The sequence below is a fragment of the Buteo buteo genome, chromosome 4, assembly GCF_964188355.1.
Source record: "Buteo buteo chromosome 4, bButBut1.hap1.1, whole genome shotgun sequence".
Lineage (NCBI taxonomy): Eukaryota > Metazoa > Chordata > Aves > Accipitriformes > Accipitridae > Buteo > Buteo buteo.
The window spans coordinates 45064430-45080742 of record NC_134174.1 but is presented as its reverse complement, the minus strand read 5'-3'; the positions used below and the strand labels follow the sequence as shown (position 1 = coordinate 45080742).

Here is a 16313-nt window from a genome sequence, read left to right as displayed (position 1 = left end):
CAGGACACAGGTTCCCGAATGGCCAGTTCCAACAGTGGGTAACAGGAACCTGAATACTGGGCTGTCCTCTGTTTCAGACATTTTCCCATGAAAAGGAGATCCCATTTGTGCTACAGGCTTCTGGTCCTCACACACCATCTAACATCTCCATTACTACCACAAGTTCAGCTTCAACCAAGCAGTTGAGCAGAGCCCACATAGGCTGTTAGTACCTGTGTAACCTGTTGACATGAGAGGGTGAAAAACATAATCATATGTAGATGTTGGAGGGTAAAGGATTCCCCAAAACTGACTATACATGATAAGAAAAATAGAGAACTAAAAACAAAAGTATTCATCCAGTTAACATTTTTTTCAAAAGTATTACAGAACCGGTTTTTTGTTTGGTTGGTTTTTGTTTTTTGTTTTTTGCTCCTGTCAGGGGAGCAGTGACATCTATGTCTAGTGCAGCAGGCTAGACAAAGGCACACATCACAACAAGAGTCTCAAGCTGCAGCAACAGGGAAGTTGCACAACAGCAACACAGGGTCTTCCAAAAGATGACCAAACTACAAAAGAGTCCAGTACTTGCCAAGGAACCTGATCTCACTCTATTCACCAGAAGATGAGGTAGATTATTTCTATTAACTGATTCTGACGCCCAGAAGCAGTGACTCAAACCGTATTTCCTTCCTAACTGAACACTTTTTACATAGGGATTCTTACAGATGTAGGAAATCAGTCCTTGCATATTAACTACAGAAAATTAAGCATTTTAGTGAGAAACAGCAATACAGTAACAGTCATGCCACGTGGTTTGCATTCTCTGCCTGAATAAAATGACCCTGTACAGGCAGCCGCAGCTCTCCGATGCCTGAGCGTGATACAAAGCAACTGAGCATAAGAGGAAAATCTCCCTCATAACAAACTGTACCAGCCTAACAACCAATGCAAATTGCTGCTGAGTCACACAAAGCAAGACTCTGTGAATGCAAAAGTTGAAGTGAATCACGAAGAAATCAGAAAAGAACTTTCTGTTTTTATAAAAGTCCACCTGAACTACAGGAACATCAAGAAACATTGAAAAGCCACAGGCATCTCATTTTTAAAAGGTCACATGTAAAAGGCCAACTGATATTGGGGTCGCAAACACAGGTTATGCCTAGCCTAGATTTGACCCACACCTTCCCTTCACTCTGCCCAGTGTGCTGCTTATTATTATTTTTTTAATCTTACATCAAGCATAACAGGCCAGGAGCATTTATGCCTGCCACATAAGCCCCAGGATGAACATTCCCCTGTATCCCACGTCCACAGCAAACAGTGGAGCAGGGCTGCCTGGGGGCTTAGCCCATGGCTGGGGCAGGCAGGCTCTTGTAACACAGGGTGGTTTCTGGTTACCTGCTGCAAGTAAATCTCTGCAAGCAAAGCAGTTACTGAACTCACAACAAAAGGCAAGTACACAAGCAGAAGAAGAATTTTGCGGGACAATTCCCAAGATCTTCACTTTGCAATTACTCATCTCTGCTTAGGAAAAGGTAATGTGGGCTGAAATATGCTTGCTTCTACATTCCAATGGCCTTTGCCTGTCCTTAGGGACAGTGTTGAAGCTACAGGGTAGGGTAGTCTTGTCTGCTAAATCTAGGTTAACTGGCGTTCCTAAGTGTAAAGCATTTGGGTATTATGGGAACATAAAGGACACTATTAGCCAACTACCTCTGCACCAACACACATCATGTACTGTGATTATGTATCATTTGGGGCTCCCAAATGAAGTTGCCTGTGTTGCAGTACCTGCAGCAGAGTCAATACAAGGCAACAAAGATTTCTGGTTCTCTCCTGGGTCATGGTAACTGCAACGCAGCCTTAGTAGTGCAAACTCAAAAGTGCTCTGGGATCTTCTGGACTCAACAATGCTATTTAAAGGTCAGCCACTCATTAGAAACAGCCACAGCTTCACTTCTCAGCAGTTTCCAACCAGACATCAGACATTTGCCTGTATCATGCAGAAAGGGAGGAGCTAAGAGATACCACAAGGGCGATACTTCAAGAGACAGTGCATACCAGAAGCAGCAGAATAAAATTGGAGGCTAAAACCTGCCTGATGCCCTCTTCCAAAGATATTCTCCAACATGCCAGGAGACGCTGAAACTATAGATACAAATATACACGGCCCGACAGACTGCAAACTGAGCGCTATCATCTGTGGCAGCACAAGTGACAAGTAAACTGACACAGATGGCTACCACCCACTCTCCACTTCCCCAGCTGCTCACCAGCCTGGGCAGCCAACATGGGAATTGTCCCACCACCTCCGAGCTTGGCTGTGCGCCAGGACACTTCCCGCACAGTTCACATCACTCAGGATGCCTGTCCCATGAGGAGCCACCATCAACCTGTGACTGCCTGTGAGCTGGGTGCTCAGCTCCCACCCCAGCTGTTTCTCTAATTACATTAAACACACAGAATTCAGCTGCAGCTGCTCAGGCTGCTTCCAAAAGGACTCTCCTTTTAATTAAAAATTTGCTATTAAAAAGCATTAAATTCTGTAATTCAAATAATCCTCTAGAAATCATCTGCTCCAGCAGCTAATGACCAGCTTTGTTAGAGCAGTAACTAACAGCAGTAGGACAGTTAGCTAACAGGACATAGCATGCTGCTGTTAACCAGTCCCTTAGGAACATGTACTCTTTCCCTCCTCCTTCCAAATCTGACACAGAGAGGTTACAGTATGCTGGATATATACCAGCTTGCTGTAAACTCCCCAAGCCCACAGCATTTCACACCAATTGCAGTTTTAAAGCTTTAGAAAATGGAAGAGAAGAAGGACTTGTTAACACTCTGCTCTGGTTCAGGCAGAAACAAGCTGCTGCAGGCTCTGCAGACAGACAAGGAACAGTCCTAAGGGAGTATGAAAAGGTGCACACACACAGAGGTGTTCCCCCCCTCCCCCCCCCCCCACTACACTGTTCTCACTGTAACCTTTTTAGCACTCTGGCCCTGGAAAACAAGGCTAAGGCAGTGCCCTTTCTGCCATACATGGTGCCAAGTCAGGGGAAATTCCCTTATGCACAGAAATTCACAGCCTAGAAAGAAGTTGTAGTGAGAACAGTATCCTTCCTGTTACAAAACTGGTCCTTCTGCAGAAGCAAAAAGCAACAGTAAAAAAAGAAAACACAAAGTATTTTTTAAAAACATTTCAGTGCCAACTAAACATTTTTCCTTTGAATTTGCAATGTCTATATTGAAAGGCTGAAGTTCAGCATGATACATAACATTTAGTATGCCCTACTTAAACATTACATGAGCCAAAAGAGTGCATTAGCAGGAATATTTCCTACTCTTCTGATAACAGTGCAATCACGACCATCCAGAATTATTATTAATAATTTCCAATTATCCACATACCAGATAAGCAAAGTAGTTTTGATAACAACTAGTATTATATGAGAGCTTTTTCTAAAAAGCCCCAAAATAATAACAAGCCAACTTTATTGGTATCTCAAAGAAAATACACAGAGAACACCCACTTTATTAGAACTAATAAAATTAAGATAGAGGCTGTGACAAATTTTAGGTCTCTCATACAGGCTCTGCAACTTCGCTAGACACATTTCTGCCATCAGGGATGAATCAGCCTTTGGTGTTGCAAAGCAGTAGCCCTGCCCATGCAGACAGGAGTTCTGCCTAATATCCCCCCAGCCTTGCTGTATTAACCTGATTTTCACAATTCTTTCCTTGCGTTGCCCAGGACAGTCATGAAACCTTGCCACCCAGGCAAGCTCTGTTCAAAAGGCAGGCTGTCACTTGCACAATTTCACCAGAGTGCAGCCACTTCTCTTCTGTTTGGTGCTCGGGCAGGGGGAACCCCAAAGGAGGCTCCTTCCACTTCCTCAACACTATTCTAACAGGGGCGGGGGGAAGTAGGGGAATCCTCCTCCTCTAGCTTTTGCAGTACCTTTGAGTTTGAGTGCACCGAGTCTAGCCATCATCTCACTACTTTTTTTTTTTTTTTTCAGGGATTGCTTGCATACAGATAAACCTCACAGCTGAATAGATGAATAATGGAATTTGAATACCTCTGTAGTACAGATCACAAAGACATACAGAATAAATATATCCACTGGCAAGGAAGAAAATGCAATTGTTACTCCATTCCCAAATTGAGGGGGATCATGGAGAAACATTTTTCTCAAAACTACAGGAAAAGCTGTGGGAAGAGGATGCAGAAAAAGGACAAAACAAGAAGAGGTAAATAAACAATAGGTGGTAAAAAAAAGTAACTGGGAGAATCAGAATGAGAAATAAAAAGCTGGACTGCCTGGGGTTCTGGGGACCCTCCTCTCAGCCAGACATGCATAGGCACTCACCTAAAACCCTAACAGTGCCAGGACTGGAAATAATAAATGGTAACTTGCAGCTCAAAGGCTCAAACTTCCCAGCAGGAATGCACTCTAGCTGATGTTCTGTTTGGTTTTTTTCTGAGTGGTTGGTGGTTTTTATTGGGGGGGGGGGGGGGAGAAGGGATGGGGGGAAGAGGAAAGCAGGTTAAAGGCTTAAGGCCCAGAACATCATGTTTGACCTCTTAGGAAGCACAGCAACTTGCTGTCCTCTCAGACAGCCTCATGACACTTCCAAGGAAAAAGCTGCTCAGTAACTGAGAAAGCTGTAAAGCATAACTCTTGCCACAAAGTCTCTTCTCCCCGCTCTTCCCCACACCATCCCCTCTCCACACCAGTTTCACCTGAGAAAAGGAGCAGACCCCAGCAACAGAAATTGCAGGGCAGCAGCTTTAAACAGCAGGCCAGGCGCAGGAGCATCCCACTTGGAAACCGCTGAGTTTCCATAGCGCAGCAAAGGTGGCCAAACCACTGGAGAATCCCCAGCATTTTAACTATTCTTTGCACATAACATCCTTTCTGTCCCAATTGCAAAGTCAGTCTGGATGTCTGCAGCCAAATGAAAACAAGGAAATCTGCTGTTTACAGCAAAACACAGCCTACTTTTTTTTCTTGTTCACTAAGGAAGCAATTCAAATCTCTTGCTAAGGAAAAGGTGATGGGAAAACATTCCAATTGGCAGCTGGGGGGGGGAAGTGAGGGCTTGCTTATCAAGAGTAGTATCTCAAAATAAGAAATGAGTGAACTTTAAGTTGTGGATGATAGCACTAAGACAACAAGTTCAGTATTAGGTCTGCAGACTTGATCAATGCACTACATTTCCCATCCAGGTTAGTTATGAGCATTGTGAGATTCTCCAGCTGGGCTGCACACAGAAGCACAGCATCCTTCTTGATCCTTGCAGCAATTTGCACCTTGATCATAACCATCATTTAAGGGCACACAGACTGGAGGCCTTTTTTTATACACATCCATCAAAATCACTCCCACAAGACAGAGGTACTAAGAGGACAGACCACTTATCAAAGGAAATAAAACGGAACTGGGTCAAAACAATTCTTCTAATTCACAAGAAATTTCTATACCATTCCCTCCCCATTTTAAATAAGGGCCAGTCCAAAACTGTGGTTTATGCTGAGAGAAGCTGACAGGTAGAAGTTAAAATAAAAAGAAGTCAGGCGTAAGTGTATTTTGGAGAAAAAGTCAGAAGTAGGAAAAACCTGAAAACGCAATAATTCTGATAGATGCTGAGGACAGCATTTCACTACTGCTACAAATTCCCTCAAACAAATTAACTCTGAAGCAGTTCAGCAAAGAATATGAAGGCAGAAATCAGAAACAGAATTTGGCTGCGGGTCTTGGGCTACTACCAGCCTCTCCTAAAGTATGTATTTTTTTATCACTCTAGACCTAAGTGCATGCAGTTTTTCACAGCAAAGGCTGCCATGAGCTGGGACACAATAACCAACCAGAAGTGCTCAGTTCAAACTATGAACAAAAGATATTCAAGAACTACTTTTGTACTGTTGGGTTAAAAATATCTAAGAAAAAGTTCAGATCATCTGGTGACAGATCCAAAGAGGAGGCACATATTTAGACTGGGGTAACAAAGAAAATTTAGAAGGAGAAGGGCAACACGGTGGACAAAATCCATGCACAGAGCAGACTTCATGGTGCACTGAACAAGCCACAATCCTACTCTTGTAGGATAACATGGGAATGCTAGAGAAGTGCTTTCAAAACTATGAATGAGGATTTTTATTAAATTTTGCACAATTATTGCTTTGGGAGTCCTAGGACAGGAAGGGTCAAGTTCAGCACTCTGCTGAACTTCACATCTGCACTGAACAAGCCTGCAGGAAGATACTGGGGTTCCCAGCTCTGTCACTGCTCTAGTATTTGATGGGTAGCAGGAAACATGGGAAAAAAATGAATTTTCCACAAGAGAATCCCTATGTAGTGAAAGAATTATAGGACTTAAAAATCAAATACACAGACTGACTGAAATTAAGTTTACAACTAAGCAGAAGACCAAAGCAAGAACCGATATTCAACACATTGTAAGTTTAGCTCTACAACAAACAGAAGGCAATGGTGAAGTTTATTTTATCTTAGCCATTGCACAAACTTCAGTGTCACAATCAGGAAAGCATCTGCAAATGAAGGGTCAGGGCTATGAGTGTGCTTAGAAACCTGCTTCCTTCCTGCAAAGCAGGGACCAAGGGAGAAGAGAGCCATATCATTCTCTGTGTTCCCAAACACATCCATGTCAAATGCCCACAAGATTTATAGATAAGTGAATCACTGGAACAGTAAGTTGTTCAAGAAGTGGAATTCCCCATAGAGCTGTGACTCTTGCCAAATTTCACAGGCATTTTATCTGCTTACAGACAGTGGGGTTTTAATGATGTTGCCTTCTGCCTCCCTTTAACACTCTGATATCCTCAGAAATGGGTGCATCTTTTTTGCCTTTAACACAGGGTGAACAGTTCACTGATTGATCTCTGTTCAATTCTGCTGTATTTGGTGAACATGGTTGGCAAATGGTTTCCCTGGACCAGAATGCAAAATAGAAAATTGTCAGGAGGAAAAAAAACAAGTTGAAAGTTAGGGAAAGAAGTCCTTCCTCTACTGAACTGAAGTTTGAGGTGACCAGCTATAATGGCACATTCAAATGGATGGTTTGCAATGAGAACATGGTACATACCATGAGCTGGAAATCAGAAAATTACCTCAAGTCAACTTTCTTCTGTCCAGACAAAAAAACCTTACTGCAACACTAGGCTCTTAGAAGGATTACTCCACTGTGATTACCTTCGCCATAATGTGCATCTAAAGACAAGCAAAACGCCCAATTACAGAGCAATAGCCAATAATTAGGGCTGAGATTTGATGAAAGCATGTTAGGATAACTCAGAAAGTGGTCATTTCACAAAGAGCAACAGCAAATGGAAATATCACTATTATTTTGTACCTAGAGTAACCTTTATTTTATCGGAGTAGCGGTGTTATGGTCAGCGTGTTGCAGTCCAGAATTTCCATAGCAGAATCAACTGTCTTGCAGAAAATGGGTAAAACCCACAAATTCAACAACAGGTTTGCTTTATATCCTGTGTACAGGCAGGAGAGAAAAGCAGCCCAGCTCACAGGGTCCTAATTTTCAATCCTCTGCCCTGGACTCACTAGAGGCTCAGGTCACTGTAGAAGACCAGGACATGCTGCAACACAGTTTGCAACAAAAACAGTAACGACAAAACTTAATGGGGAAATGAAAGCAAGTGCAAATTCTGCAGAATTCTCCAGGACTGCTGCAGTGTTAATAGCATAGCTCACACTGAGGCAACACACCAAGTATTCATCCAGAAGAGTTTACAACATAGAATGGTAGTAACTAGGTGATTACTAACTGCTAATACACATTTCAGGGAAAGAACCTATTGCTATGTCAGAACAACATGTTTCCTTTCTATGGCAACATAACAAGTCCAAGGAATATGGAAACAGCAATGCATGTAGCATCTGGACTTCAGCAAGGCTTCTGACAGCATCTTATGTGCTATCTCCATAAACAATTTAGAAGAAATATGTATTCAGAACTAGCTTACAATGGTGTATACAACTCATTGAAAAAACATACTCAAAATTGACCAAACTGGAACAATATATCAAATGATATCTTCAAGAGTTTGTCCATATTCCAACAATATTCAACAGTGTTATTAATTATCTACATGATGCAATATATGGCATTGTTATTAAAGATCACATTACTGTGGAGGGAGTTGCAACCCTATTATGTTATCAGAAGATAAATCAAAATGGTCTTGAAAAATCTGGGGGGGAATCCAGAGAGTGAATTTCTTCCCATTTGTTTTAATAAAGACAAATGTAATGTACAATTGATAGGAATCTTCAACTATACAAGATGGAAAAATTATTTGCTTGCCAGAAGTTCTGCAGAAAGTAGTCTGGAGCAATAATGTGTCAGAAAACAAATGTGCATCAACAATATATTTAAATCAAAAGATTCACAGGCTGATGTACAAAACAAGAGTATCCTTGGTAGCACAGGTGAAGCAGTTCTTCCCCCTCTAGTCAGCACTGACATGGCCTTAGTTGGAATCTTACACCCAGCTTTGGGCATCACATTTCTAGAAAGATATGAAGCAACTGGATAGAGTCCAAGGAAGGGGAAAGAAAGAAAAGAAAAAAAAAAAAGAAAAAAGACTGGAGGTCTAGAAAACATGACGTATGAGGAAAGATTGAAAGAACTGGGTTTGTTTAGTCTGAAGAAAAAGAAGACTAAAAAGAGACATGATAGCAGCCTTCAGATCTATAAAAGGTTGTTACAAGAAAGAAAAACTACTTTCCACATATACTCCGGATAGAACTAGAAACAGCAAGCTAAGATAGCAGCAAAGCATGTTTTTTCTAATGTCTAACTGACACAAAAATTAAACACCTGAAAGACTGCCACTAGGGGCTGTGGAATCATTAAAGGTTTTTAAGAACAAACATGCCTGGAACCAGCCAGGTATAAAAGGTTTTCACAGGACTGCTGAATGGACCATATGACTCCCCGAGGTCTTATTCAACAGTTTGATTCTGTGTTGTAGGCATAAAACTTAATTCCTTGATTGCTATTTGTGACCACCTGTTGGGTTTAGAATGACTAGTCTCTTTATCTTAAAAGAAAAACTGTTCCTCCTAGGAAGACAAGAAATGCTCTGTAGAAAATGCAAGAACCACTGACATTCCCCCAGACTGTCTTTTCCAAACCACAATACAACAGGAGACAAGCATTGCCACTCATTACAGATGAGGAACAAGCTGTAGAATTGAACCAGGAATGTGGTACGTTTCTGTTTTTGGTATGGTTTACTCATAAACATGGTTTTCCTCTCATGTATAAGATTTACTCTGTGAGAGGCCTGGCAAGAAAAGATGCAAGAAATGAAAAAAAGGAGAGATGATGAAAGCGAAGTTAAGGCCAAAACAAAAAGTGACATCACCTACTAAACTAAGTGAAGCAAGTCTTATTGGGCAAATGAAGCTTGATAACTAGCTAATTAGTTTTAGTCATTCTGAATATTGCCAAGCACTAATTTACTGGCCAATATATTCACCAGGGCAAATGACTGTAGAAGGTGGCCGCTGCTCCCCTCCTCATGCCATACCTCCACAACTACACTCAGATGCAACAAAGCTCTTTCTGCTGAAAATCTGCTATTAAGGTGCTTTGCATTTTGTGGGGTCCCGAGCTTGTGGAAATGGCTTCTTCATCACATATGGAATAGGCTACAGATGTTAGTCCACAGGGTATGCTATAAGGCACCTTTCCTCTCCCAGGTCTTCAGAGGATTGGAGCAAATGATTACGAAGCTGAAAGTCAGGAGACCAGACAGATGCCCTTAAAACGTTATGTACACTGACAGACAGGGTTATGAAAAAGAAAGACAATGTAATGCATCACAGGTTTCCCAGACAGGGATATTTCACAGTGGTTTGGTTGAAGGTGGCATTTGGTATTTCTTAATGTTTTCTTAAATAAATTAACTCAAATTAGATCTTAGCTAGGATCCTAGAGGCTTTATTTATTTAAAGATCCTAAAAAGGGAATTATTCATGGTCCAAATTTTTTGCTCAAAGCAACTTCCAGCAATGTAAAATTTCTCTAAAAGAAAAGTTAGGACAAACTTCCATGGTGTTTTGGAACTAGATAAAAATCCATGCCCTCTTTCTACAGTTCAGTAAATAATGTAGTTTGGGTTTGAAGTTGTGCCTTATTTTGCCTCTTCCTGTATTTCTAGACAAAAATATTTCCTTTATTCATTACTGTTTGGTTTTTGGTTTGGGGGGTTTTTTTTGACCACTGCAAAAATAGGCAATTTGGTTTTGGCCTCTTGTTTATAGAGCAAGTGGCCAGTGTAATGCAAAGAGCTGACATATTAGCCTGCCCTCCTTTAACTTGGGGCATGTCACTGAATACAGCATTTAAATGGATATGTCAAAAAGTGCCAAGAAGAGGAAACAGAAGACGAGTGTGGGGAAAAAACCCACAACAGCTCACTCCTATTGCAGAATGTCAGAGGAGCAGACAAGAGTCATGCATCACCCAAGGAACAGGGACAGCTCTGCACAGGCAAGCGGACGGCAACACAGCACACTGGTGACCATCTGGGCCAAGATGCTAAGGAATGAGACAGGGTCATATGCAGAATTTGCCAAAGAAAGAAACTGAGGTGATTTCAAAAGGCAAGTTTGACAAGTTGTTGTGAACATTCAGAATACATCTGGTCTCTTACAGTGCACTAGATGAGACACATTACTTATCCCTCACCCCCATCCCTCTGAGCCCAAGGAGGTTTACCAATATTTGGATGCTTTAGAAGTCGGCAGATTCGAGCTTCACGTTCCAGTTTCTGGTGATCTGAAAGAGAGTAAGAAACAAGGTGTTAAGCACCACAACTGTGAACTAAGCTCTTGTTCGTATTCAACAGAGAATGGAACACAGTGACCCAGCAGACATCCAGAGGGCTAGAAATTGCTGGAACATGACTGCCTCCCAAAACCTGACAGCCGTTTCAGGCAAGGGCTATGCAGCCGAGGCTGCAGGAGGACCTCCACTCCTGCTACAGAGCTAGCACTAAACTGATATTCCCTCCTTGGATTCAAAGTGAGTAGCAGCAGAGTCAAAGACACCGCTCTTCCATCAGCCCCACAAACATGCAGAGCCACTTCCAGTGATACTCCTTCCAAAACTTACCCCCTTCTCCAAGGCTGGAGAGGAGGAGGAAAAGTCTCTGAAGAAGTAGCCCATATGAAATGGGAAAAGGACCTGCTTCCACTCCAGAGAAACAACTGGGGAAGAAGGGCAGAGTAGGAGGGAGAAATGCACAGCTCCTGCTAGTGCACAGCCACCACATGAAGCAGGGAACTCTGCCAGCTCCAGTGAACTGTAAAGGTAACCATACTTCAGTACCCATGGATGGACTCGCTGGTGAAATGCTGATCAAGCATTTCGAGATCTCCAGGCGAGAAGTTCTGCCCAAATGCTAAGTGTGCTTATTCCAGCCCAAAGGCAACAACGGTTCAAGCACAACTGTCATCTGGATTAAAGAAAAAAATATCAAGGAAAGTAAAAAATGGTTTCTCCTCCCTAGAAATGTAACAACCATGAGTTCAAGGAAAGGAGAGGGAGATAGAGCAACTCTGCCCATCTTAGCCAAGAAGCAGGGGGCATTTTAGCCACTGAGGCTCAGACAGGGGATTTTTCACTACAGCAAGGATTGAGTCCTGAATTTTCACTCCAAAGCCCCCATCCTCTCAAGTGAAAAGCTCACACCAGACAAGGATCCGAGGGAGGCAAATCTTTTAGGCAGCCCTTGCAGCTGCTAAACTCCAGACTTTTGGGGATGCAGTTGCCTAGAAAGAGGCAAGAAACAAGGACTGCCTGTCCTCCCCAGTCCAGCCATCAAAAGAACATAGCAAGGGGAAGTAGCAGTCCCTACCCAAGCACACAGGCTTGAAAACACACCTTCTCTGCATCCCCTGTGACACACAAGCCTTCTCCACATGAGTAAGCAGGACCCTTGGCTGGTTGGGCTACTCAGCAGATCACTGGTAGGAATGCCACATCCTCAGATTTATAGGAAACCTGCTAGAGACCCACTTCAACAAAGCCACACTGCACTGCTCTGCCTGAGAACAGCTCCATGGTCTCTGCATGGTCTTCCCTTCCCTTTGTAAAGGAAGGCTTTGGGCAACTGTTCCTTATGAGCAGAAGACAGAAACCAAGCCAGATCTCAGCTCAGAACACTCTTCTCTCCCAGACTGGGAATAGCAGCTCAGGGCACTGCAGGCTTTCTGTCTTCTTTCCCACAGCTGAACTGTAGAAAATGTCCCAATTAACACTTTATAGGACTGAGATGTGCTTACATCCTCATCTGCTACTGTTCAGGGATGGGGGAAGGTAAATTACTCCTTTCATCTCTCCTTCCTTCTCAGTCGTGGAAATTATTGTTGTTGCATGTATTTTACAGTTCTCTGCCAGAACCACTCTCCAATAAAGTAGCAGGCAGCAAGAAAGCCTGGAGAGCTTCCACGCGCCTGAGGCCTTGGTGCAGTGCAAGCGCTTTCTCACCTGCATTGCTGGGAAGTGGTGGGGGTGTCTCGTCTTCCCCTTTAGCAACATCTCTCACAAATGAAGTTTTGCAAAACACAGTTGCAAGGTAACAGACTGTGCTGCATACTCTGCACTCAGGCCAGATTCTCACAGCAGGACAACAGTTTAAGATAAACTATCCATAGCCCACTTGCACGCCTGGGTCTTGCAAATTCCCCACTTACCCTCCCAGCTCTACTTGGAACTCCTACAGAAGGGGATCCTTCATCCACCCAGATCACGTTGCCCTCATGTGCAGTTACGCTTGCTGAGAGTCTGTTCCCAAGTGCAAGGACACAGGGAAGCAGACAGCAAAAACAGCTGAGCAAAGGGGAAGGAGAGGTAAGAGCTCACCACGTGCTGCTCAGCCACTGAGTCCTGACAGCCAGGACAGACAGCTGACAGGAGCAAGGCTCAAACAAAATGACATAACCATCAAAATGCCATGGGAGATGTAAATCAAGAGCAATTGCTCCCCTGAAATCCTACACCATCGTGCAGAGGGAGGGGAGCAGGCAGCGCAGCTAGTGATCATGGGCAGCAGCCACTCCAGAACTTGTGACAAGAGGTCATCACCCCACAGCCCATCCCGCCAGCACGACACAGCCTGGCTGGAGACCAGAGGAGGAGTGTAGCGCTCCGGTCACAAGGTACAGGAAACTATTTCTGGTCAGGGGGAAAGCATACCACACTCTCCTGTCTCCAGGGCAACAAAACAGGCAAAGTCAAGCACAACTTGCAGAGAGAAAGCGCACTCCAGCCCCAGGAGCAACAGCCCACAGCAGCCAGGCCGCAACTGAGAGCGGTGAAAGGTCAGGCTGGGCGGGTTTCCTGCTGCAGGTCCTGGAGGATCATGGATCCCCTTCCTGCAGGATCACCTATCCCGTTGCAGGTGGCACCAGAACACAGCCCAACCTGTGACTTGAAAAGAGCCCCCCCAGCCCCCAAAGAGAGCCCCTTTTTAATTTTTCTTCATCGCCCAGCAGGCTTTGGCACAGTGTAGGCATTAGACTCTTGTTCCAGGGATCAGCAGCAGAGTCGATTTGGTACTCGTGGGGAACAATCCAGTACCTAAACGTGCAAGGAATAAACACGGAGCTGCAATTTTTCTACCTTTCTTTGGTCTAACAACGGTTATTCACAGTAGGAGACAGAAAAAACAAAACTCTGTAAGTCCAGCAGAGCAGTCAAAGGCAGGGCTTTAACACTTCTCTTATACAAGGTCTCACCAAACCATAAAAATGCACGATGAAAAGATGACATGGGTTCAGATCTCTGCCTTACTGAGAGCTTGCAAAGCAAATAATTTCCTCTCCCTCTGCCCAAAAGATCAAACTTACTTCTGCAAGCCATTTGTGGAGTGAAGGAGTTTATTCTTAACGCACAATGGAAGTACACCTTGTAGCTAACAGAAACACAGTGACACATCTGACCTACTTTACAGGATCCCAGGCCTGCGACATTGTGAAAGGTGGGAAATAAGCCTAAAGTATGAAATTCAACCAGCAATTTCCATAACTTGCCTAAAACACAGTATATCCTTTAGAAAACACAAGGGTTCACATTCAAGACTTCAAGAGATAAATAAAGCCATACACCCACAGAAGTTACTCCAAATGTCAGTTATCCTTCCTGTTAAAATCTAGTACTGCCATTCCAAGTCTGAATTCATCTACCTCCTGCTTCCAAATATTGGATTTCATTAAGCTATTTTCCTGCTATGTTACAGAGCTGTCTAGCCTTGAACAATAGCTGATGCTTAAAACTTAAGTACAGGATATTACAAACACTCATCTAATATTCATTTACTGTTTTCCAGCCAAAAAAATAGAATCTTGCTATTGGACAATTCTTCTATCTACAGTCTGAAGCAATGAGTATCTACACAGACAGAAAAGTGTGGTCTATGTAGTTCTTTTGCAGCAAAACTTAAAATGTAAATGCTTAAGGAGATGGTGCTTAAAAACTTGATATACAGACTAAGGCGTGAATATCTATTTCTCTTCATTACTCCTTTAGATGATATGATTTCTGCATCTTGGTTCAGCATGTGAGACTACACTTAACCCAAGTACCTTTAACATTATTGCTCTGCAAATACTGCGCTAAGTGTCATTCCAACAATGTTAATACTGGGCTTTTCAGAATATACCTGATAACAAACTGCCTGTTCAGAAAACTGGGATTTCTTTGGGTTGGGCTTTGATTTGTCTAGGGATTTACTTTAATAGAAAACAAGAATCATTGTGTTACCATCATCTATGAAAGTTAAGGACCTGCAAAAATTAAACTGCTTCATTTTGTACAAACATGCAGTCCGTTCACTGGGACAGGACTGCTCGTGTACAATGGACAGAAGTGGCCATGCACAATTAATAACATCACAGCTGTAAGAAGCTCTAACTGAGCAGGTTAAAACAAAACCAACCCTGCCTGAGTACAGAAGACAGCAGACCAAAACCATGATACTTTGGCCTGTGTCCTAAATGCATCAAACTTCAGCAGATAAACAGCATAACATGATGTAAAAGAAAGGTGTACCCAACAAAAATAAAAAAACAAAATGCGGACAGCTTTTCTTCATGAAAACCTGGCGATCTCCAGCAGGGTAGGGAATATGACTAGTTTTATACTGATGTGCATTTCTCACTCTTTTCTAAGAAAATCCTTTCATTGTCTGACCACTTCAGTCTGTTACCTGAAAGATGCAGTGGCAGAGATGGATAAATAACACAAAACCCAACTTCTGGGCTCCATTCTTCTCCAGGGAATCAGTTCCCGGTTTTCCACTCTAGCCACTACACACACAGCTGCCTCGCAGGTTTCTCCTCACCAGGTCCTTCTCCTCCAAGGGTACCCGAGGCCTGGAGGAGAACATTTTCAGACACACAGACAGGGCACAGGACATCTAGAAATCCCAGTAGTCTAGAGCTGTCAGGTGAGAACATTTCCATAACAACGACAAAAAGAAGATGAAGAAAAAGGTCACTGTGCCTATCAGCCTGGTAGGAAGCTGTGCTGAGAAGGGGCTCCCAGGAAAGCACAGGGAGACCTGTCTGCATGGAGCTGAGGTATGCTTGCAAAAGGCAGAGTCTGGGGAAAGACACCTGCAACAACCCCAAAAAGAAAATCAGTCCCAAGCAAGCAGGGTGAGGGCCAAACTTGAGCCAGGGAGCAGGAGAAGACGGTGGGTGTCAGGTGCCGACACTGCCACCTTGCACAGGCAGCACAGCACAAAACCCTCCCGGCTTTGGACATAGCTACAATGCCCTGACTCCCGCTCCTGAGAGACATGGAGAGGGGTTTTGTTTCAGCTGCAGGTAGCTGCCACACAAACATGCTTTCCAGCCAGAGCGTTGCCACAAGCTCCTCAAAGGACCAGTGACCAGGGAGATTGAAAGAGATGTGCCCTTTGCACCCCATCCCCTCCACCTGCCCAAGGAACACTGACATTTATTGCTCTAGGAACCAATGTCAGCAAAACCAAACCCATTTCAGGTAGTTCCTTCTCCTGGCAAGCAGAAGATAGCATTAAAAACTAATTGAAAGAGTGGACAAAACAGTTATTGAAATAAATCAAACCAAGATTCATCAGTGAAAGTGATTAATTTCATACCTACCAGAACACAGGGTGGAAAAGTTAATTCTACCACACTTTCTTCAACAAGCCTTAGAAACAGCACCGTTTTGAAACAGTTCCACATGCAAAGGAGCACATCCACTGCAGCGTTTACTGGCTTACTTTACCAAACTACAGCTATACTGAGGTC

At 43.4% G+C, this 16313-nt stretch overlaps 1 protein-coding gene across 35 annotated transcripts in view; it reads right to left on the bottom strand.

Moving 5' to 3' along the window:
* The window catches only part of CAMK2G (calcium/calmodulin dependent protein kinase II gamma), a 118045-nt gene that overhangs the window by 52732 nt on the left and 49000 nt on the right, over nt 1–16313 (bottom strand). For all 35 annotated transcript variants that reach the window (XR_012650103.1, XR_012650104.1, XR_012650107.1 and 32 more), the window contains one exon: nt 10750–10809. Coding sequence is in view for 26 of the 35 variants with exons in the window: in XM_075025750.1 (XP_074881851.1) it covers nt 10750–10809 (60 nt within the window). In the remaining 9 variants the exon portion in view is untranslated. The remainder of the gene's footprint in view (nt 1–10749; nt 10810–16313) is intronic.